At 39.8% G+C, this 20,377-nt stretch overlaps 1 protein-coding gene across 1 annotated transcript in view; it reads right to left on the reverse strand.

The window, feature by feature from the left end:
- Positions 1–9,564: 9,564 nt before the first annotated feature.
- ALG5 (ALG5 dolichyl-phosphate beta-glucosyltransferase) overlaps positions 9,565–20,377 on the reverse strand; it is a 40,434-nt gene continuing 29,621 nt past the window's right edge. The window contains exons 9-10 of the mRNA XM_077752656.1: positions 12,029–12,114; positions 9,565–9,767 (exon numbers count right to left, since the gene is read on the reverse strand). Coding sequence (XP_077608782.1) covers positions 9,652–9,767; positions 12,029–12,114 — 202 coding nt within the window. The 3' untranslated portion in view covers positions 9,565–9,651. The remainder of the gene's footprint in view (positions 9,768–12,028; positions 12,115–20,377) is intronic.

The following is a 20,377-nucleotide window of genomic DNA, read 5'->3' on the forward strand; positions in this document are numbered from 1 at the left end:
CGAGGTTTCATTAAAAAAAAAAAAAGAGTCAACAAAACTCTTCTTTCTTATTCCATGTCTTGGGCAATCAGGGATGCAGTAGTTGACATCTGTGAACATTCTCTGATTAGCCATTAACTGAGGATACAGAAGGAAAAGAAAAATATTTTAAAGGAGAAAAGTCAAATCACTCATGCTGACTTTAAGATACTGATGACAGAGACGTGAGGATTGTAAAGTACTTAGGGGTTTCACCTAAAATTTGTTTATTCCTTTGATCTCTAGTAAACACTGTACTGATAAAAATGAGTTTGCTCAGATCCAGAGTATGTTGGCATTCTCTGAAACCTAGCTTAAAACCAGAGCTGAAGCATAAAACAACTCTGACAAAGAGAGCCGGTGAAGCATAAAAATGGGAATTGGTTGGGTCAGAAGGCACTAAGAGGCCGAGGCTGTCTGCTAAGACTTGCCCTGCCATCAATGAAGGCAATTATTATAGCTAAAAGTTATTTTTCTGGTATTTCATTTTAAATTTCTCTCGTCTTTAAAATGCTCCTTACTTATAAACTATTACATCATTTTCTTATCTGCAGTGTCCTTCTTGGATAACCACGAACTTGAAAGCTGTCCAAAATCTTGTTCAGGGTTTCCTACAAGCATAAAAAGACTCAGTATTGAACACGGGAGTTAGGGAATGTGTCCGGGTTTCACTTTTACTTCCTTTTTAAATATAGATCGCTATTTTTAAAATATAAACATCCCATGGCATTCCCTCACACCAACAGGACTCCTAAGGCGGAAGATATGTTGGTAGTATGAACATTTCGCTCACTCTGAAGGATGCCCCAAAGCTCTGCCCGCTGATGGCCAAGCAGATAGAATTATTAAACGCCTTACGACTTCACAGTTCTCTTCGTCTTATTCCTGCTAAACCACACTTCCAAAAGAGCAGCCCAGAAATCTGGCAAACCACTGAAACGGCACTTGTAAACTGGATCCATTAAAAGCAATCCACAGTGTCCTGTGGGGGTGCATCCGACTGTTAATTACCGGGTAAATAATTTACATGCAATCGTATTCCAAAACGAGATTTACATCATTTGTAGGCTATTTCTCAGGAGCACCACTTCCTACCCAGAAACAAGTCCACGGAGTACTTCTAAATTATCATTTGAAATTTCCACTGTCAAGGGTGGGACGAGGAAAGAACAGTAACGGGAAGGCTTGTCAGCGATCAGCCATCCATAAAACTGTTTTTTCCCCGCGCTCCTCCTTCCGATCACAACGCTGGCGTCAGTTAGTCTCCGGTATCTGTTCCCCACCTCGCCCCCTCCCTTCTGCGGAGAGCTGGCACCGAATGGCAGGCGGAGGAAAAGACAAACATCCCAGCTCCCAACACGATCCGAGCGCTAGCCCGGAGACGCTTCAACAACATTCCTAACTTTTTTCCACCCCCCTTCCCTCTTCGCGTGCCCCTAAGGTAAGCAGAGTAAAAATCCTAGGAGCCAGGAGGCCAGCGAGGCCAGCTGAGTCGCAGTTACTACCCCCACCCCCATTTCTCCACTGGCGCCCCCCACCCCCCATTTTCGGTCACAACGAACAGTTACTCAGCTCTGAGTCTGNGGGCCGCTTCAGGTCAAGGAGGATTGTTACCAGAAGAAGAGATACAGGACCAAGAAATCGGTTTGGATCCCCTCTCCCCAGCAGCCACTCTTTCTGACACGTTCCTGGGCCCTGATGGTTAGGGTTAGGGTTAGGGTTAGGGTTAGGGTTACTTGCTGTTCCTTCCTTACTAGCTTTTCAGATTGAAGGGATCCGTACACCCCTCGACAGCCCCAGAGCAACGGGTTTGCACTGGCCTGGGCAGCAGAAAATCTAATCAGTGTGAGTGGTGAGTGGTGGTAAAAACTAGTCAGGTAATTATGTGCATTGTCGTTTATGGATTTATTTGCTTAACAGCCTAGCATATAATATATAATATTATCTAATCTAATAAAGGTATAAGCTTGTGGGCACTGAGGAGCGTTAATGTACAGCCTTCTTGCCTTACGGCCTGGCTGCCCCCCCGGGTAGTCTGCTTCTTGAGGTCACTGTGAACTACTAGAATCCCTGTACGCTCAGAATGCATTTAGGAAATGCCACCAACATACTCATGGTCTTTGATTTCCTGTCACCCAGTACCTCTTCATGACCTCAAGGCATTCACCTGTAGGGGACAGTATTCATTTTGCTTTATATAGAAAAATCAGTGTTCCACAAAGGCCCTGATACCCGTGAAATGTAAACTCAAAGCTCTGAATTCTTGACTACTTTTTCCAGTTCTCAAAGCACTGCATTTTCTTTCCCTGGCAGATGCCAGTTTTGCATTATCATGTTGTGGTGGAGCAATGACCTTGTTTCAAACAGCATTTGTAGTTGAACCTCAAACTCGAGTTTAAGTCCTCTTTCTACACCTGGCCCATTTACCTCTACCTCCGCTCCAGGCTGAGTGTTCGGTTTGGAAATGTTGTGGGTGTGAGACCCTAGGAGACATCTGGACTGCTAAAAGCTACAGAGTGCCCTTGATGTGCACTTGACCGCCAGGAAACCAAGTCCTCAGAGTTAAGACCTTGTGGCTCATATTGTCTTTTTGTTTTCTTTTGTTTTCCATGTTACTGAGAAAAGAAATAGCTCTGACACTGTTTCAGTTTCCGTAGGTGCATTAGACAATGCAGAGGACACAGTGCAGAGCAAGAAATTATAACCTCTGCAGTGCTGGCTCATGCTTCTGGCGTGGAGTCTTTTCAAGTTCATGGAACTCTCTTGGCTGTTGGCAGCACTTGGATTTACAGAAACTTTGAGTGTGTGTCGTCTTCTTCTGTACATTATCATTTACATACCAGGAAATCTTGACACCTAAAAGCTAGACTGTCACTTAGACAACTCCTATCATTTATTCCTGAAACCTAGTATAGAAAGTTAATCCATTCTGTACAAGAGCAATAAAATCTGGTGAGTTCCAAGGAGAAAATGCCCACTCCAGGATAGAAGGCTCAGTGTTGACACTCCATTTTTCAGAAGTTGACTGTGAGACTCTGCTGGATTTTTTCCTCCTGATTTCTTGATTGACTGGAATTTTAGGCTTGTTGGAACTGCCAGCAAAAAAAAAACCTATCCAATGGGAATCTTATGAGGGAGGAGACTCAGTCACAGGTTGTGATTCGGTGGAACCTCCAATAAAGTTTTGGTTCAAGGCCTGAAAACTGTAGTGAACCAAGCTCCTCCTTCTCTGAATTGCAAGGACTTGGTGCAAGATGAGCTCCCACAGCCTATAGAACAGTGACAGGTGGAGAAGCCCCCTTTTCTCTTGTAAGATGCTCAGCATAGGACGTGGTGGGGACAAAGGCTGTAGTAATCCATAGATACTGAGATTCTGCTTTGTGCATCTGCTATACCTGATGTTTGATCTACATTATAATGGTTCTACTCAGAGCCACTTCTGGTTTCATACGTTTCATCTGTAATTCTGTCCTGACTCTGCACTTTTTCTGACTCCTTCTTGAACTTTTCTTCCAGAGCTATCATTCAGTCCGTAACCAGTATTAAACGCTTTCCTAAGCATAGGTGCCCAGACTAATCATGTGGACACAGAGCACCGGTCCTGAGGAAACGAAGTTCCACTAGGAAAGACATAGATCAATGATGATCATACAATTTTTTGTGTCATTTAGGAGGTGAAGGCACAAAGACGCGTGTCAGGGAGTCTCCACAGAAGCACCTGGAAAAGTGAGTATGAATGCCCACTACCTCGTGGCCAAAGCACCCCCGGCCCCACACCTACAGTCTGGGTAAATGCTGCTCTGTGGGTGCTGGCTTTCCAGCAGAGTGCAGCTGCGCTTTAGCCCCCGCGGCTACGCACTCTGATGCAGGCACGCACCGCAAAGGCAGCCCAGAATGCCTACTATGTGCAGAACACTTGAACTTTTAGGTATGAAAACCTCAATGTTCCTAAGAGAACTGTCAAACTAGTTGGATAAATAAGAAAAATGATGTTACAAGTGTTCTGTCTGGGGTTGCAACAAGAGAGTCACAGAGCATCTTGATTTGGTGAAGTGACAGCTTTCTCCTCTTGTGCCAGTCTCTGCCCGGACCAGGTTAGGCTTTATGCACATCATCTTGTTTCATCCTCATGGCATCTCAGGATGAGAATTATTATCCTATTTTGCAGCTGAGGAACCTGAGGCATAATCGACTGTCTCCCAAGTATCTGTCTCCCTGACTCCAAAGTCCAGACATATAACCACTACACCTCACTGTCTTTCTGGAACTTGAAGTTGAACTGAAAAGTGTTTGAGCAGATGTGATACGGGCACAGCTTAACAGTAGAATTAATTGTTGGGCCGGCTGAGAGGTAGGGCAGAGACGCCACAGAATGGCAGACTTCTTAAGATGGCTGACCTTCCCGCCACTACATCGGTGACCATTACGACATCGGCGGGAAACAGAAATTTAAACCTTCCAATCCTGCACTTTCCAGTCAAGAGACTGCCCCTGTTATCTGAACTTCCCCCACCCCCACTATCAGGTTATAAAATCCCTCACCACCCAACCTGGGCGCGATTTCCCCGACTCCCCTCTCTGGAGTCGCAGAACCTTGCCCGAGGATGGATACAATAAAACTCCTTCTGCGGAACAGTTTGCCTTGGAGTCTTTTTTTTACTCACCTAAAAAACCTTACATTAATCAAGTTCATCCATCCATTCATTCAAATTGTTGTTTAGTAACCTGTTGCTAGGTGAAACTATTTTTTAAAACATCTCAACCATTAAGTGTACAGTTCAATACTGTACACATTGTTTAGTATATTCACATTGTTGTACAACAGATCTTTAGAGCTTTTTCGTTTTGCAGAATTGATGATCCACAGCCATTAAACACTAATGCCCCTGTTCAGTCTCCCCCCAGCCCCTGGCAACCACTTTTCCACCTTCTGTATCTATGGTTTTGACTATTTCACATCCTTTTTTATGAGTGATGATATGTTGTATTTGTCTTTCTGTGACTGGCTTGTTTCACTTGGCATAATGTCCTTGAGGTTCATCCCTGTTGTAGGATAGGATTTCCTTCTTTTTTAAGGCATCATAATATTCCACTGTATGTATATAGCACATCTTCTTTACCCCGTTCATCAGTCAGTGGACATTTGGGTTACTTCCACCCCTTGGTTAATGTGAATAATGCTGCAGTGAAGATGGGTGTGAAATTACCTCTTTGAGATCCTGCTTTGAATTCTTTTGGGTGAATACCCAGAAGTAGGATGGCTGGACCATATGGTAATTCTATTTAAAAATTTTTGAGGGAATCTCCATATTGTTTTTTATATGGTTACACATTTAGCATTCCCACCAACAGTACACAAGGGTTCCAATTTCTCAGTATCCTTGCCGACACGCATTACTTTCTTTTCTTTTAGTAGTGGCCATCCTAATGAGAATGAGGTGACATCTTGTGTGGTTTTGATTTGTCTTGCTCCTAATGTCAGTAACGTTGAATATCTGTTCATATGCTTACTAGCCATTGGTATAACTTCTTTGGAGAATTGTTTATTCAAGTCTTGCCCATTGTTTAATAGGGCTATTTGGGTTTTTTTTGTTGCTGGGTTGAGTTCCTCATGTATTCTAAATATTAATCCTTTATCAGATACGTGATTTGCAAATATTTTCTCCCCTTCAGTAGGTCGCCTTTGCACTCTTTTGATTATTTCTTTTGATGAACAGAAATTTTTAAGTTTGATATAGTCCATTTGTCTATTTTGCTTTTGTTGTCTTTACTTTCGCTGTCCATTTGTTCACTGCTAGTATAAATTGATAACTATATGTTTATCTTGTATCTTATGACCTTGCTGAACTCACTTATTAGTTCTAGGATGCTTTTTTTTTTTAATATTCTCTGGAATTTCTTTAATGTAAACAATCGTGTCATCTACAAATATAGACAGTTTTATTTCTTACTTTTTAATCTATATTCACTTTATTCCTTTTTCTTGCCTCATTGCATTGACTAGAGCTTTCATCATCCCTATATTCAGTAAGAGTGGTGAGAATGGGTATCCTTGCCGTGGTCCTGACCTTAGAGCAAAGCTTCCTGGCCTTTGAGCAAAGCATTCATTATTTTCACTATTACATATAATGTTATCTGTAGATGTAGTAGATTCATTTGTCAAGATGAGGTAGTTCTCCTCTAGTCCTATTTTTCTGAGGGCTTTTATCATGAATGGATGTTGAACTTTCAAATGATTTTTCTGAAATAATTCATGTATAATTTTTTTTTTAGTCTGTTAACATGATGTATGATATTGATTGATTTCCAAATATTGAGCCACCTCTGCATCCCAGTAATAAGCCACATTTGATCATGATTCAGTATATTTTTATTTATTTTTATTTATTTTTAATATTTTTATTTATTTCTAGGAGAGAGAGAGACAGCGTGAGCAGGGGAGGGTCAGAGAGAGAGGGAGATACAGACTCTGAAACAGGCTCCAGGCTCTGAGCTGGCAGTCAGCACAGAGCCCGACGCGGGGCTCGAACCCACGAACCGTGAGATCGTGACCTAAGCGAAAGTCGGTCGCTTAACCGACTAAGCCACCCAGGCGCCCCGAGTATATTTTTTTTAGACACTGAGAAATTTTATTATCTTATTCAGGATTTTTTGTCTATATTCATAAAGGATATTGGTGTGCAGTTTTCCTTTTTTGTACTTTAAAAAAATTTTTGTAATGTTTATTTTTGAGAGAGAAACAGAGTATGAGTGGCGTAGTCACAGAAAGAGAGAGGGAGACACCGAATCCCAAGCAGACTCCAGGCTCTGAGCTGTCAGCAAAGAGCACAACTAGGGGCTTGAACTCATGGACCGTGAGATCATGACCTGAGCCGAAGTCAGACATCTAAGTGACTGAGCCACCCAGGTGACCCTTTCTTTGTTTGGTTTTGGTATCAAGGTAATATTTAATAAAATGAATTAGGAAGTATTTCTCTCTTGTTTTTTTTTTTTTTTCGTGGATCAAAGTGTATAAAATTGGTGTTAACTTTCCAGTGAAATTATCAAAGCCTGAAGATTTCTTTTTAATTTTATATTCAATTTCTTTAAAAGTGTAGGGCTATAGCTATTCAGATGATCTGTTACACAGGAGCATTGTAAAGTAGTATTTTCACTTTTGCTATGGCTGCTTGTTATTTGTGTGAGCAGGTTGTGTGTGCCATGTCAACAAGTCAAACTACGTTGTCTCCTAGAGTGTGTCAGATTCTATACTAGGCTGTTAACGTGAATCTGGGCTTAGAAGGGTAAATGGGCATCAAGGAGATCAGAAACCTTTCTAAATAATGTTCCTGGATGAACTTCATAAAAGTATCAATACTTCCCCTCAAAATTCCTATTATGCTCCAGATATACATTTTTATCACTGGCTTGCAAAGAGCAATATGGCATACCGCCGAAATACTGCAGGTTTGCTTCCAGATCACTGCAATAAAGCAAATAATGCAGTAAAATCAGCCAAATGAGTTTTTTGGTTTCCCACTGTATATGATACTTAGGTTTACACTATTCTATAGTCCATTCAAGTGTATAATAGCATTCTATCTAAAAAATGTACATACTTTAATTAAAATTATTTCATTGCTAAGAAATGCTAACCATCATCTGAGTTTTCAGTGAGTCGTAATCACTGATCACCATAACACAGACAATAATGAAACATTTTGAAATATTCTGAGAATTACCAAAATGTGACACAGAGACATGGACTGAGCAAATGCTGTTCAGGCAAATGGCACTGGGACTTGCTTGGCACAGGGTGACCAAACCTTTCATTTGTAAAAACAATGAAGTATCTGTGAAGCGCAATAAAACAAGGTATGCCCGTAAATTAGTTTATTTTTATTTTTATTTAGTTTCATTAAGGATCTTATTTTTGGTTCAGGTTTGTACTTTTACACTCTTGTAAATGCTCACAGTCATTCTTCCACTATTGGCTTTCTATCATTTCTACTTGCATAAGCCTTGCTTTGTTCTCTTAAGTGACTTAAAGGCTCTTAAAATCTGGTGGTAAATGAAGTTTGTTTATTCACTTAATCAGCATTAAGTGTCTATTATATGCTAAGCACTGTGCTGGGGATACTCATTTGAGTAAGAAATGGTTTCTGTTTTCAAGGGGCTTATTGTGGACAGAGGGTGTGATAAAGTCATTGTTGCTGAAACTACTGGAGAGGAGTGATTTTTCAGCTTACTTTAAACTTTTCTACCTAAGTCTTGTCTTCAAAATGTTATATTTAGCGTACTTCTGAAACTTTCTATTTAGGTATCTCTAGTTTTCACACCTTCAGAAGCTGAAGTAGGATAACCATTAGAGTGTAGGATTTGGAGTCAGACCACATGGACTAGAATCACAACTCTCCTATTTCCTAGTTATGTGACCTTGAGTGAGTAACTTTATACTTCATACTTGTTTATACTTTATACTTGTTTCCTCTTCCATTGTAAAAGTTAAGTGAATCATGATATATGCTAAGTGCTTACAACAGTAACAAGCATACAGTAACCACTCAGTAAATGTTAGTAGTTTCTCTAAAACATCAGAAATCGTCTAAATCTGAATTTTAGGGGTAAATTATTTTATAATTGCTATTTACTAGTCTTGATAGTATCTCAAAAACACAGACTTCTGATGTTATGTGTATGCATTTATTAATGTTAGAAAACTTTTTAAAAAGTAATTTCTACACCCAACATGAGGCTCCAACTCCCAACCCTGGGATCAAGAGTCACCTGCTCTACCAATTGAGGCAGCCAGGTGCCCCCATAACTTTCTCTTTTTTATAAAGAATGTCCAGAGCAAAGTGAACTCAAGAACATTGTGTTGGTAGGAAGTAAGAGACTAAATGCAGTATATGTAAGTAAAATTGGGGAGGAGAGACATTAAAACCATAAAAGGAGGTAGATGCCTTAGTGATGGAGCCTATAAATTTCCTTTAATTTTTTTTTAAAATTTATTTATTTACCTTAGAGAGAGAGAGAGAGAGAGAGAGAGAGAGAGAGAATCCCAAGCAGGCTCCACACTGTCGGTGTGGAGCTTAACACAGGACTCGGAACTCATGAACTGCAAGATCAAGATCTGAGCCAAAATCAAGATTCAAGATGCTTAACAGACTGAACCACTGAGCACCCAAAGGTGCCCTATATCCTTTCTTTAACATGTATTTTCCTAGTGTTTTACAAGTTGAAATATGAGCTTATTACTAATAAATTTTTATATATTTAAACACAAGCCAATTTTATTTTTAAATCTCTGAGGTAGATGATTATGGTTTATATTTAAGTTCATGAGAATTATGCAGGTACTTTAGAGTAAGAATAATTGCTTCATTCTTCTGTTTAAGTTATATTTCTCAGTCTCCTAATGATAATAATTTAAATAAACAAAATTGCTGAAGCATAAGAAAACCTGACTTTGTTACAAACACCTTTTTTTTTTGGTCCAAAAGAGGTATAAACATGTTTAGTTATGGTAGTTAATTCTTTAAAATTACCAAAAGGCAGACAAGGGCATAGGCTTATTCCAGGTTTATTTAAAATTTTAATTTCCAGTGAAATAATGTGATACTGATACATATGAATACAAAGATGACAAATAACCTAATTCATCTTCCTGGTCTGTTCGAGCCTCCAGGCACCAGTCAAATACCGAAGTCGTATAAAAAGTAGGTCCTTGCCCATTTGTAGCCAGCTCCAAAATGGAACTAATTTAGAACCTGTGATTTAAAAATAATTAAAAATGAATTAACTTAAATAAACTCTGGAGAGAATCTATCAGTTTGATGTTATATTTTAGAAGTCAGTCTATATGACCTTTGTGAGCTTCTAGGCACTTTATTTTTTATATTATGTATGTATGCATGTATTTATGTATATATACATTTAATTCCATCTGTACATTTAAAAATCTTTCTAGGGACAATTTTTTTTGTTTTGTTTTACATGCTACTTTTCAGTCTCATGTACTATATAGAGAAGCAGGTACATCTCCACATGTAATATAAATTCATAATCTGGAAGAAGAAATCCAAGACAAAACTCACTTTTTATTCTAATTCTACCAAAGACTTTCAATCAGCTAAAATAAAGACTACCGTAGCTAGGACATCTTCCTGTCCAGTGCTTGCCAAATGGCAGCATGCCAACCTAGTTGACTATAGGAGATCTGCCTCCTGGAGCAGGTTTTAAAAACTTGTATTCCTTCATTTTATCCCATGGAACAGTTTTTTCAGTAAGTCAAGAGTAGATTGCAGGCCAGGTAACTGGGGTGCTATGTGGTAAAATGTCATGGCCAAGATCAACATAGTAATCGCTGACAATTTTCCAGATTTAAGCCCAAATACTCTAGTTTCCTCCTGTTGTTTCCTTTTCCCCCCAACTTTTTTGAGATAAAATTGACAAAACTGAAATATATTTAAAGTGTAGAATGTAAGGATTTGGTATATATACATACATACACATATATACACACTCATACACTTATATACACATACTGTGAAATGATTATCACAGTCCAGTTAATTAACATTCCAGCTTAATTTTATTTGTATCACTTACAAAAGAATTAAACATCTTCAAAGCTGAAGTGAGTGGTTTCTCTAATAACAACAAAAACAAAACATCTTGGAAGTTAAATGAAACTGGGAAGGATCTAAATTTTCAGATTGGCCCTAGGGGGGATGGGCATGGAGGAGGGCACTTGTGGGGATGAGCACTGAGTGTTATGTGGAAACTAATTTGACAATAAACTATTAGAAAAAAAATAAAATAAAATAAATTTTCAGATTGGCCCTATTATAGGGAGGAGGCACTGAGTGTATGTATATGGCCAAGGATTCTGGGAATGACTAATACAAAACCACTCATTGAGTGCCAGTTAATGAAAAATAATACACAACTATCTCTGAAATGCAAAGAACACATTAAATATGAAGCACATTTTTACTTTTCCCGACTTCAACTTTCCACAGAGTCTATCCTGGGCATAGATCAACACAGATCAACACAGCAGATCCTTACAAATCTGAAGAATCTTTTACTGGCTTCTCAATCCCCTTTGATCTAGGCGGCTAGTGTGGAGAGTACTATAGTTTTTGTAACTCAGTTTGATTCAGCAAGACTCCAAGAGATTTGAATTTGTTCTGTACTATACAGTTTGTATGATCCCCCAGACTGGTTCTTAACCTTTTCCTGTCCCTAAACATCCGCGGTTAAAGCCCATCATGATGTACTACAAAGTGACTTTCTGAGAGGAGGCCCTGCTCAGCAGGGGAGGAGGGACTCAGTTGAAAAGTCTCCAGTTGAATGTTACATGCTCCCACACTGTGAATTAATTTAGGGGCATTCTAAGGTAAGCAAAGGAGAAAACGAGAATATTTTTTAAGTTCAACAGTTTATAAGCTTTCAAAGATTTTTCAAATAGGAATTATTAAGATTTCTGATAGTATTCACATTATTAGAGATCTTAGAGATTTTCACATTTTTGGATATATGTAAAGATACCAGCTAAAGACTGGCTCTGAATGGACTGTGGCCATTTGGAATAAAGACAACTATAATTCCTTATTAAGCTCTGCATGGTAGCTTGTAGATACCTACTGAGTACTGAAGTAAGACAATACTGAAGAAAAGATGATGCAAACAAAATTTATCTCAAAAGACTTACCAACTTTGCTTCTAGCCTCAGATTGCCATGATCTTGTCTGCTGTAGAAGTTTTACTGAATTCTACAGTAGGGTAAGGGTGGTAGGCCTATTGAAGCCCCCCAGGAAGAGGCTGCAAGGATGGAGAAGGTCGTGCGCCATCTGGAGGGTGGAGGGGATTAGCAGCCAGAACTCTACACAACCGCCTCTCGGAGCCAAGCCAGCAGAGGAGGCCTTGAAGTGGGCTGCCAGCTAAGTTGAGTGGACTATACTCTATTGTCGCCTATCTCCCCTCCCCCACTCAGGATCAGCCATAACATCAACAATATACTCACCTTCAATTTCAGTCCAGTTGACAGCAATTTCTGCTATTGGAATTTTAAAGAACTGTGCTATGTAAAGCAGTTCTACATCAAATGCCCTGCAACAAAAAAATATATTCATTTTTATTTTTAAAAAGAGAGAGGGTAATTAAATTTCTACTTGGGCATGTTTTAAAGAAGCTTATAAGGCAGATGTATAGCTTATATAGTAAAACAAAGTCAGATTCACAGAAGGTCAAATAAAAGGATAAGTAGTTCAGGAGCTTCAAGGTCAATAATTTAGTGTGTCATTGCATAACATTTATATGAGAAATATGGTACCTCTACCACAACTCAGAAACCCCCAGTGGTAAAAAAGCTCTCTTGGGCTCTAGGAGAAAATTTAGTCATGGAATTTTTTCAAGATTGATTGCTTTCAATCCCAGGCTTTCCTACCCGAAGGTACAAAATTGATAATGTCCATCACTTAAGAGATGTTTAAGTTCATTCATCTACCACTAGAAGATCAAGGTTTCTTCTTTTCTTTTTTAAGTTTATTTTTGAGATAGAGAGAGTGAGAGGGAGCATAAGTGGGGAGGGGCAGAGAGAGAGGGAGACAGAATCCGAAACAAGCTCCAGGCTCTGAGCTGTCAGCACAGAGCCCGATATGGGGCTTGAATCCACAAATCATGAGATCATGACCTTAGTGAAGTCGGATGCTTAACCGACTGAGCCACCCAGGCGCCCGAGGGTTTCTTTTTTAAACACATGGTTCCCTAGGGACTTGTCTTTTCCTTTTCCCTTCCTCATGCCATCCTGGGAAGTACATTACTGCCAGCTGTTGAAAGTAAAAAGCCACTTTGGATTAGTCTGAAATGCTCTAAATACATACGTGGGAATTTGATGTATCATCTCATTTTCTCTTACCTTGTTAAAATCATCTCCAGTCTAAATTCCCAGTCCTTCCTTCCTTCTCCCTGTGCCAAATCTGCTTTCCCTATAGTTTCTGAATCTTGACTTAGAAACTAGCCTGGATTCCATTTATCATAATTCTCGGAGCCAGTGTCTTCCTCTCCCTGGCAGTGAGCTCGGGGAGAGCAGCACCACCATCTGCTAACCTTCCTCACGCTCTGGTAACTAAAAGGGCTTGAGTCCTTAACAGTTTTGCTTTCCTCTTGAGCCATTAAGCCTCCACTTTCTAGACTGCACAGAACACACTTCAGACTCCAGGGGTTGGTTTTAAAATATTAGCACAAACAAGAAAATACCTAAAACCCACTTCTGTTTGATTTCCCGGATTCCAGACAACTTGATTTTGGGAGGTTTGTCTTCTGGCCACAAAACTGCGAGTATCCACTGTGCAACTAGTTTAAATCCCAAGTATTTGGATAATTCAATATGAAAACTATTTAAAAAAAAAAAACCTTAATGCTTTTTCTTATCCTAATAAAATATTTACTTAAGATGATAAAAGCATCTACAAAAACGTTCTTTGTGTTGTTAAGAGGACTGTGTAAAACTGCTGTTAACCAGCATGAGACAGTCACGAAAGGAGGGAGTTATATGAATATTAAACCTGGCTAACCCTTTATCATCCCCTTTAACACAAAACCAAAAAATACCCAAAAGGCTGAGTTAGTTCTAATGATACGCAATAATTTGAATAAGATTATTATTATTATTTTTTTAATGTTTTATTTATTTCTAGGAGAGAGAGAGAGAGAGACAGCGTGAGCAGGGGAGGGTCAGAGAGAGAGGGAGTCACAGACTGAAGCAGGCTCCAGGCTCTGAGCTGGCAGTCAGCACAGAGCCCGACGCGGGGCTCGAACCCACGAACCGCGAGATCATGACCTAAGCGAAAGTCGGCCGCTTAACCAACTAAGCCACCCAGGCGCCCCTTGAATAAGATTATTAAACACTGTTCTAAGGATGACAGCATACGGTGACTTATCCAAGACACAAAACAACCTAAGAATGATGAGTGGAAAGGAGTGGGGAAAAAGAGGCACGGGTCAATTGAAATTACTTTATACTTACAAAAAAAACCCTGAAAGGGCTATTCATCTTCTACTATTACTTTTACTACGTCCTTCTCTTTTAACACTTAAAAGACATGAAGATGTTTGCTTAAAAATACATTTACAGCCCACATCAGCTTAAGAGACCAAGGGGTCACCTTGAGCAAACATAACCGCAACGGCAAGTACTTCTGGAGAGAACCTCCCGCTCGGCCCAGAAGCAGTGTAAGGGTTACTCTCCAACTCAGACGCCTTCACGCGTTTTCGCAAATGCGGGGAGGGCACAGCCCCTGTTTTCTTTTGTTACTCAGTCCCTGGTCTAGCTGTGACCTCACAGGTCTATTCCTGAAGAACAAAGCGCGTGTTGATACTCCGTTCAACACGCCAAGCCCACGTGTCTTCTACTGCTCCCTCCTGAAATCCCACTAAAATTAAAACAACAATGATGAGATAAATACAGAAGAACAAAGGAGGGATGAAAGTAATAAAACCAAATCCGAAACTTGGAAAGTAGCTGGACAACCGGTAACCAGGAAAAGTAGACTGTGACGAGGGGAGGGGCCTCGCAGCAGGCTGCCAGGGCCGCAGGGCTCCCCAAAGGCTCAGGCATCCCTGGCCTCGCTGCAAATCAAGTCTGCAGGTAGCGCAGGTGGGCCTTCGAACGGAAGGACTCATGGAAAAGTTCTAGGGGGGTCTCCTTCCCTCAAGTGGGTTATATGAATGCTAGCAGCCAGTTTCATTTCCACCAGACAGGAAATTGAGATCCCACTTTAGTGAAAACAACCAGCCCAAAGGATAAGGACCGGCTGGGAGTTTCTCACATAAAGCAGCCCCACCGTTTAATCCGTGGTGAAATCTACCAGTTGATCAGAGTTCTCTGACCATGTACACAGCTTCCGATGAGCTTTTTAGTACCACGCTAAACACAGGTGAGGGCAGATTTTAATAATAAAAACAAAAAAAAAAATTGGAACAACAGAAACGATGGAGGGAAAGAAGAAAATGTCAGAGTTTTATATGAGACATTAAGTAGTGGAAGGTACTGTACTCATGAAAAAAGAATAGGTAAAAAAAATGAATACTAGAAAATAAGAGTGGTAGGAAGTTGACAGTTTTGACAGCAGAAATACAAATGTAAATGGAGGGTTGGATGGTAACACTGAGGAAATCTCAAAAGACATAGAAAAGAGAAGATAAAATTACAGGATCAGTACAGAGGTCTCTCTCACATCTGTTTCCAGGAGAGAAGGAAAAAAAGAGAGAAAATACTGAACGACTAAAGGGTATTTCTCAGAACTGAAGGACACAGGTTTCCAGATTTAGAGTGCCTACCGCGTACACAACAACATGCGTGAAAAAGCCACACAGTCCCTCAATCATGGTATTTCAAAACACTGTGGAGTAAAAGCTTCCAAAAGGGCCTGGAAACAACATGTCATAGACAAAGAATCAGGCTTCGGATTACTGACAGAATTGGACTTCCCTGCAGAAACTCCAAGTGCCAAAGGCAATAGAGCAGCGCTCTCAAAATCCCTAGGAAAAACCATTTCCAGCCTAGTCTCCGGCTAGCTATTAGGCAAATGTGAGAGGAGAATAATGCAGGGCATTTCCGACGTGGGGTCTCAAGAAGGTTTCGTTCTCATTTGTTTAGGAAGATTCACAGGGGATGTAAATAAAAGGGATATAATCCAAGGAAAGGGGGAGGAGCTGTGCAACAAGCCAGAGAACAGCTAGAAAGGGGAGACGCGACGAGACCTCTCCAAGAAAAAGGTGAAACGGATGCACAGTCGGGTGCGTCGGAACGCACAGAGAGGTACTTTCTACTCCTCACAGAGTGAGACTCAGTGACAGGTCCATCGTCAGGTAATGCCAACAGAAAACTCTAGATATTTATTATCTTCAGGAAAACAAAAAATACTACAAGAAAGGTAGAATAATCAGATTGCACCCTATGGCTTGAATGTGAATTATCTTTACCCATCAGTAGTGATCCAATCACAAATTATTTAGAAACTGTATTAGGAGAGTATGTGTGAAGGGTGTGCAGGGGTTTAAGAACTACATACTTACCCATTGATTTGTTTTGGAAAGTAATATCTAAAACCGAAAAAAACTGACGTAGGGCTATGCAAACCCATTATTTTGAACATGAAAGCAATTACCACAAAGCAACAGCACATAGTTGAAAGTGACCATAACTAGGGAGTAGGAACTGGGGACTGAGGGAGAAGGGGCAAAGGATGATGATTTTTTAGAAGCCATATGGAAGTGACTTTATAAACATGTATAACATGGATTTAAAAAAAAACACTCATGGGAAGAAAGTACATTTCAAGGAATCCATTTTTAAAATTACTCATAAACTGGGGCTGGGTGGCTCAGTTGGTTACGCATCCGACTTCAGCTCAGGTCATGCTCTTACGGTTCCTGGGTTCGAGTCCCATGTTGGGCTCTGTGCTGACAGGTAGCTCAGAGCCTGGAGCCTGCTTCAGATTCTGTGTCTCCCTCACTCTCTGGCCCTCCCCTGCTCGCACTCACTCTCTCTCTCTCCTTCAAAAATAAACATTATTTTTTAAAAAATTATTCATAAACTGAATCAAATTATACCTTAATATTAAGTGGAAATAATTTAGGTGAGATAGCAGTTCTGAGGATGGAGATTATATATAATCAGTTAAATATATTTATGTAATGTTAAATATTATGCTTAAAATTTTGTTTAAAAATGTATTAAAATATATAAATATTAACATACTAAATATATATTTATATTTAACATTATGTATATCTTTAATGTTTAGCATAACCCATACTAGGTCTGTAATTCTGAATCAGGTCTGTTTTTTAACTATAGATTGATTCTTTCTAACACCTAGAAACTCGACTTGACTTGAATTTCCTGAAAGTTATGAGAAAAATTACAATGAATTTTTAGAATAAGTCCTTAAAATTTTTTTTTTTATTTTTTAATGTTTTTTATTTATTTCTAGGAGAGAGAGAGNGTCCTTAAAATGGCAGTCTGAGGGAACACTTTTATGGACATAAAGAGTAGATGCACAACCTGGTTTCTATAACTTATGCTGCATAAGAAATAAATATATCTGTTCTTTAGTCCTTCTTGATTTTAAGTGCAGGAACAGAGATGCTTGAATAAAAGCCACTGATACTGAAACAATATGGTGAAGGGCATATTGCTAATTAAGTTGATACATGTATATTTGGTGGTTCTCCCTTACAGGTACAAAAAAACCATATTTCGGCCCCAAAGAAAGATGTGAGAGGCTAAAATTGTAAATTAGGTCAATCCTATGTTAATCAAGTCCATATAAATAATTAAAAAGGCATGCACATGAACATAAAATTTAAAGGAGAAAAACAGTTTTAAAAAGTTCTCTAACTTAAATCATAACTCTAGAATTATGCCGTCCAATACAGTAACCACACAAGCGCTTGAAATGTGGCTTGTCTGAAGTGAGATGTTGGGAGATATGGTAACAAAGAAAAATGTGTAAAATATCTGAATATTTTTTCATACCGAGTGTGTGCCAAAATGATGACATTTTTATATTGTGTTAACGTACACTATTGAAATAAATTTTGGAGCACCTGGCTGGCACACTTGATTAAGCGTCTGACTTTGGCTCAGGTCACATCACGATGTCATGTTTTGTGAGTTCGCGCCCCACACTGGGCTCTCTGCTCTCAGCATGGTCCCACTTTGGATTCTCTGTCCTCCCCCCACCCCTCATATGCTCAGGCTCTGTCTCTCTTACAAATAAATAAACATAAAAAAAATAAATTTCATCTGTTTCTTGTAACTTTTTTAGTGTGGCTACGTGAATATTTAAAATTATATATATGTCTCACATTGTATTAATATTGGACATTATATTACAGAACAGATATTGCCAGAACAATTCTGACAAGAGAAACTTCATGATTTTTAAGTTAGCAACCCTAACTTAATTATCAACCCTCACCCTAATGTTCTCAGCCCTTAGTTCCCAACTTCCTTTCAAACTACAAAGAACGTAGTTTTTTGACCCTAGTTCTGGACCCAACAGTTGAATGAAAAATATCTAATACAGAGGGAGGATTTTACTTCTAGAATGACTTCTTAAATTAGATTCTCTGATTTTGGAGTCCATTAACTATCAATATATTTTATTTTTCAACATAACAGAAACGTGTATCTGAATTTGAAGATCAAATATACATTACTTATACAATTTAGGGGAGCCTGGGTGGCTCAGTAGTTAAGCGTCTGACTTTGGCTTAGGTTATGATTTCACAGCTCCAAAGTTCAAGCCCCACATCGGGCTCTGGGCTGATAGCTCAGAGCCTGAAGCCAGTTTCAGATTCTGTCTCCGTTGCTCTCTGCCCCTCCCCTACTAGTGCATGCTCTCTCTCTCTCTCTCTCAAAACTGAACATTAAATTTTTTTTAATCTAGGATAAAGAAATTAAAAAACATGTTTGATAATTTTAATTCTGAAATTATAGTTTCTTTAAAGTTATGGGGTGGGTTTATATGACACCTATTTCTAGGGAGATAACATATTTTTGCTCATAGATGCACAAAAGTTATAGAAACTACAAAAATGAACATTTATTAGAATAATTATGTAGACTCCCACCATGATTCCCGTAATACTGGAATAATAATGGAGATTCCCAACACAGAACCCATGAATAACACTAAGTATTAATTCTTTCAACAATATTTAGGAGCAGCTATAATGTGCCAGGCACTTTAGTAGAGAGTGGGATGTATTAGCAAGCAAAGTCAGATGGGATTCTTACCGTTTTGGAGCTTATGTTTTAATAGAGAGAAAGAAACATTGTGCAAAGAAAAAAAAAACGAATGATGTGACAGGTGCTGTGAAGAAGGGCTTATGGTACAGCAACAGCGTACAGTTAGGGGAGGCCCATCTGGTTTGGAAAAGCTGAAGGAGAAGGAGAAGTTGAAAAGGGAAGGGTCCCCATGCAGACGCACAGGTGGATAGATTATGCTGCGCCTCTCAAGGCCATGGGAAGGCACTGGGAAGCCACTGAAGGATTTTAAACAAGAAAGGTACATTTGATCGATCACTCCTAATTTTTGAAAAGACTCCTTGGACTACAGCATAGGAAATGATGGTGTCCTGGATGGTGGTGGGGAGGACAAAGAAAAACCTAAATTAACAGGCCTGGGCCATGAACTGGACATGTGGAGGGCCTGCGGGGAATGTCAGAGCCGGCTACAAGGCGTCAGGCTTGACTACAGGTGTGTCAGTGTTACTAAAACCCGGAGAGCTGAGGCGAGGTCTGGGACGAAGACAGGCCAGAGGACCGTGGTATGTCCGGAGACAGAGCTCAGAAGTATGGAGCGCTGCTGATGGGCTAATTAAGACAGTAAGTGGTCACGTCAAACATGACCACTGGGTTTCATGACAGGAGGTAATGAGATGCTTACATGGAAGCATAGGGGAAAATCCACACTGAGGTGGGGTAAGGCGTGAGTGGGAAGTGAGAAAACAGGACAGTGAACACAGAATGCTCTTTCAAGAAAAGACTGGCTGTGAAAGGAAAGAGAGCTGGAGCTGGAGACATACCGAGTGGGGGTATCAATGGAGAGAGGTTGTTTTTCCCCTTTTTTAAATGGCAAGAGAAATTTAAACCTGTTTTAAAAACTTATGAAAAAGATGTAGTTAAGGGGGGGAAGACAAAATAAACAAACAGGATGAAGTTCTTAAGGTAAAGGTGGGGTGCACCTGGGTGGCTCAGTCGGGCAAGTATCTGCCTTCGGCCCTGGTCGTGATCTCGCGGTTCGTGAGTTTGAGCCCCCTGTGGGGCTCCGTGTTGACACCTCAGAGCCTGGAGACTGCTTCAGGTTCTGTGTCTCCTTCTCTCTGCTCCACCCCGGCCTGCACTCTGCCTGTGTCTCTCAAAATTAAATAAACGTTAAAAAAATTTTTTTTAATAAAAAAGAAGGTAGACGGGGATGCAGAGGTCTAAGGACTGGTTTGTCATAGGCTGGAGAGGGAACTTACTACTGAAAAGTAAAGAACAAAAAGAAAACGGGTCCCCTCTTTCACTTTGCTCTTTCTGAACTTTTCTTTTTTCTTCAAAGGAAAAGAAGGAAGGCCAAGGAAACAGGATATTTTCAGGCCTTTCAATTTGTACCGTCCACAATTAAGGTGAAGGTGAAAAAATTAATTTTATACCATAAATTAATTTTATACCATATGTTTGGTTTGAGATTTTGGAAATTAGATCCAACTCAGGAAAAGAATACAGGCACAGATTAGCTTTACATACATGAGTGTCAATTTGTTTCAACCTCAGTGTTCATTCTCGTCTGGAACAGCTGCCGTGTAAGGCACG

This window comes from Crocuta crocuta, unplaced genomic scaffold (assembly GCF_008692635.1).
Source record: "Crocuta crocuta isolate KB4526 unplaced genomic scaffold, BGI_CrCroc_1.0 scaffold190, whole genome shotgun sequence".
Taxonomy (NCBI): Eukaryota; Metazoa; Chordata; class Mammalia; order Carnivora; family Hyaenidae; genus Crocuta; species Crocuta crocuta.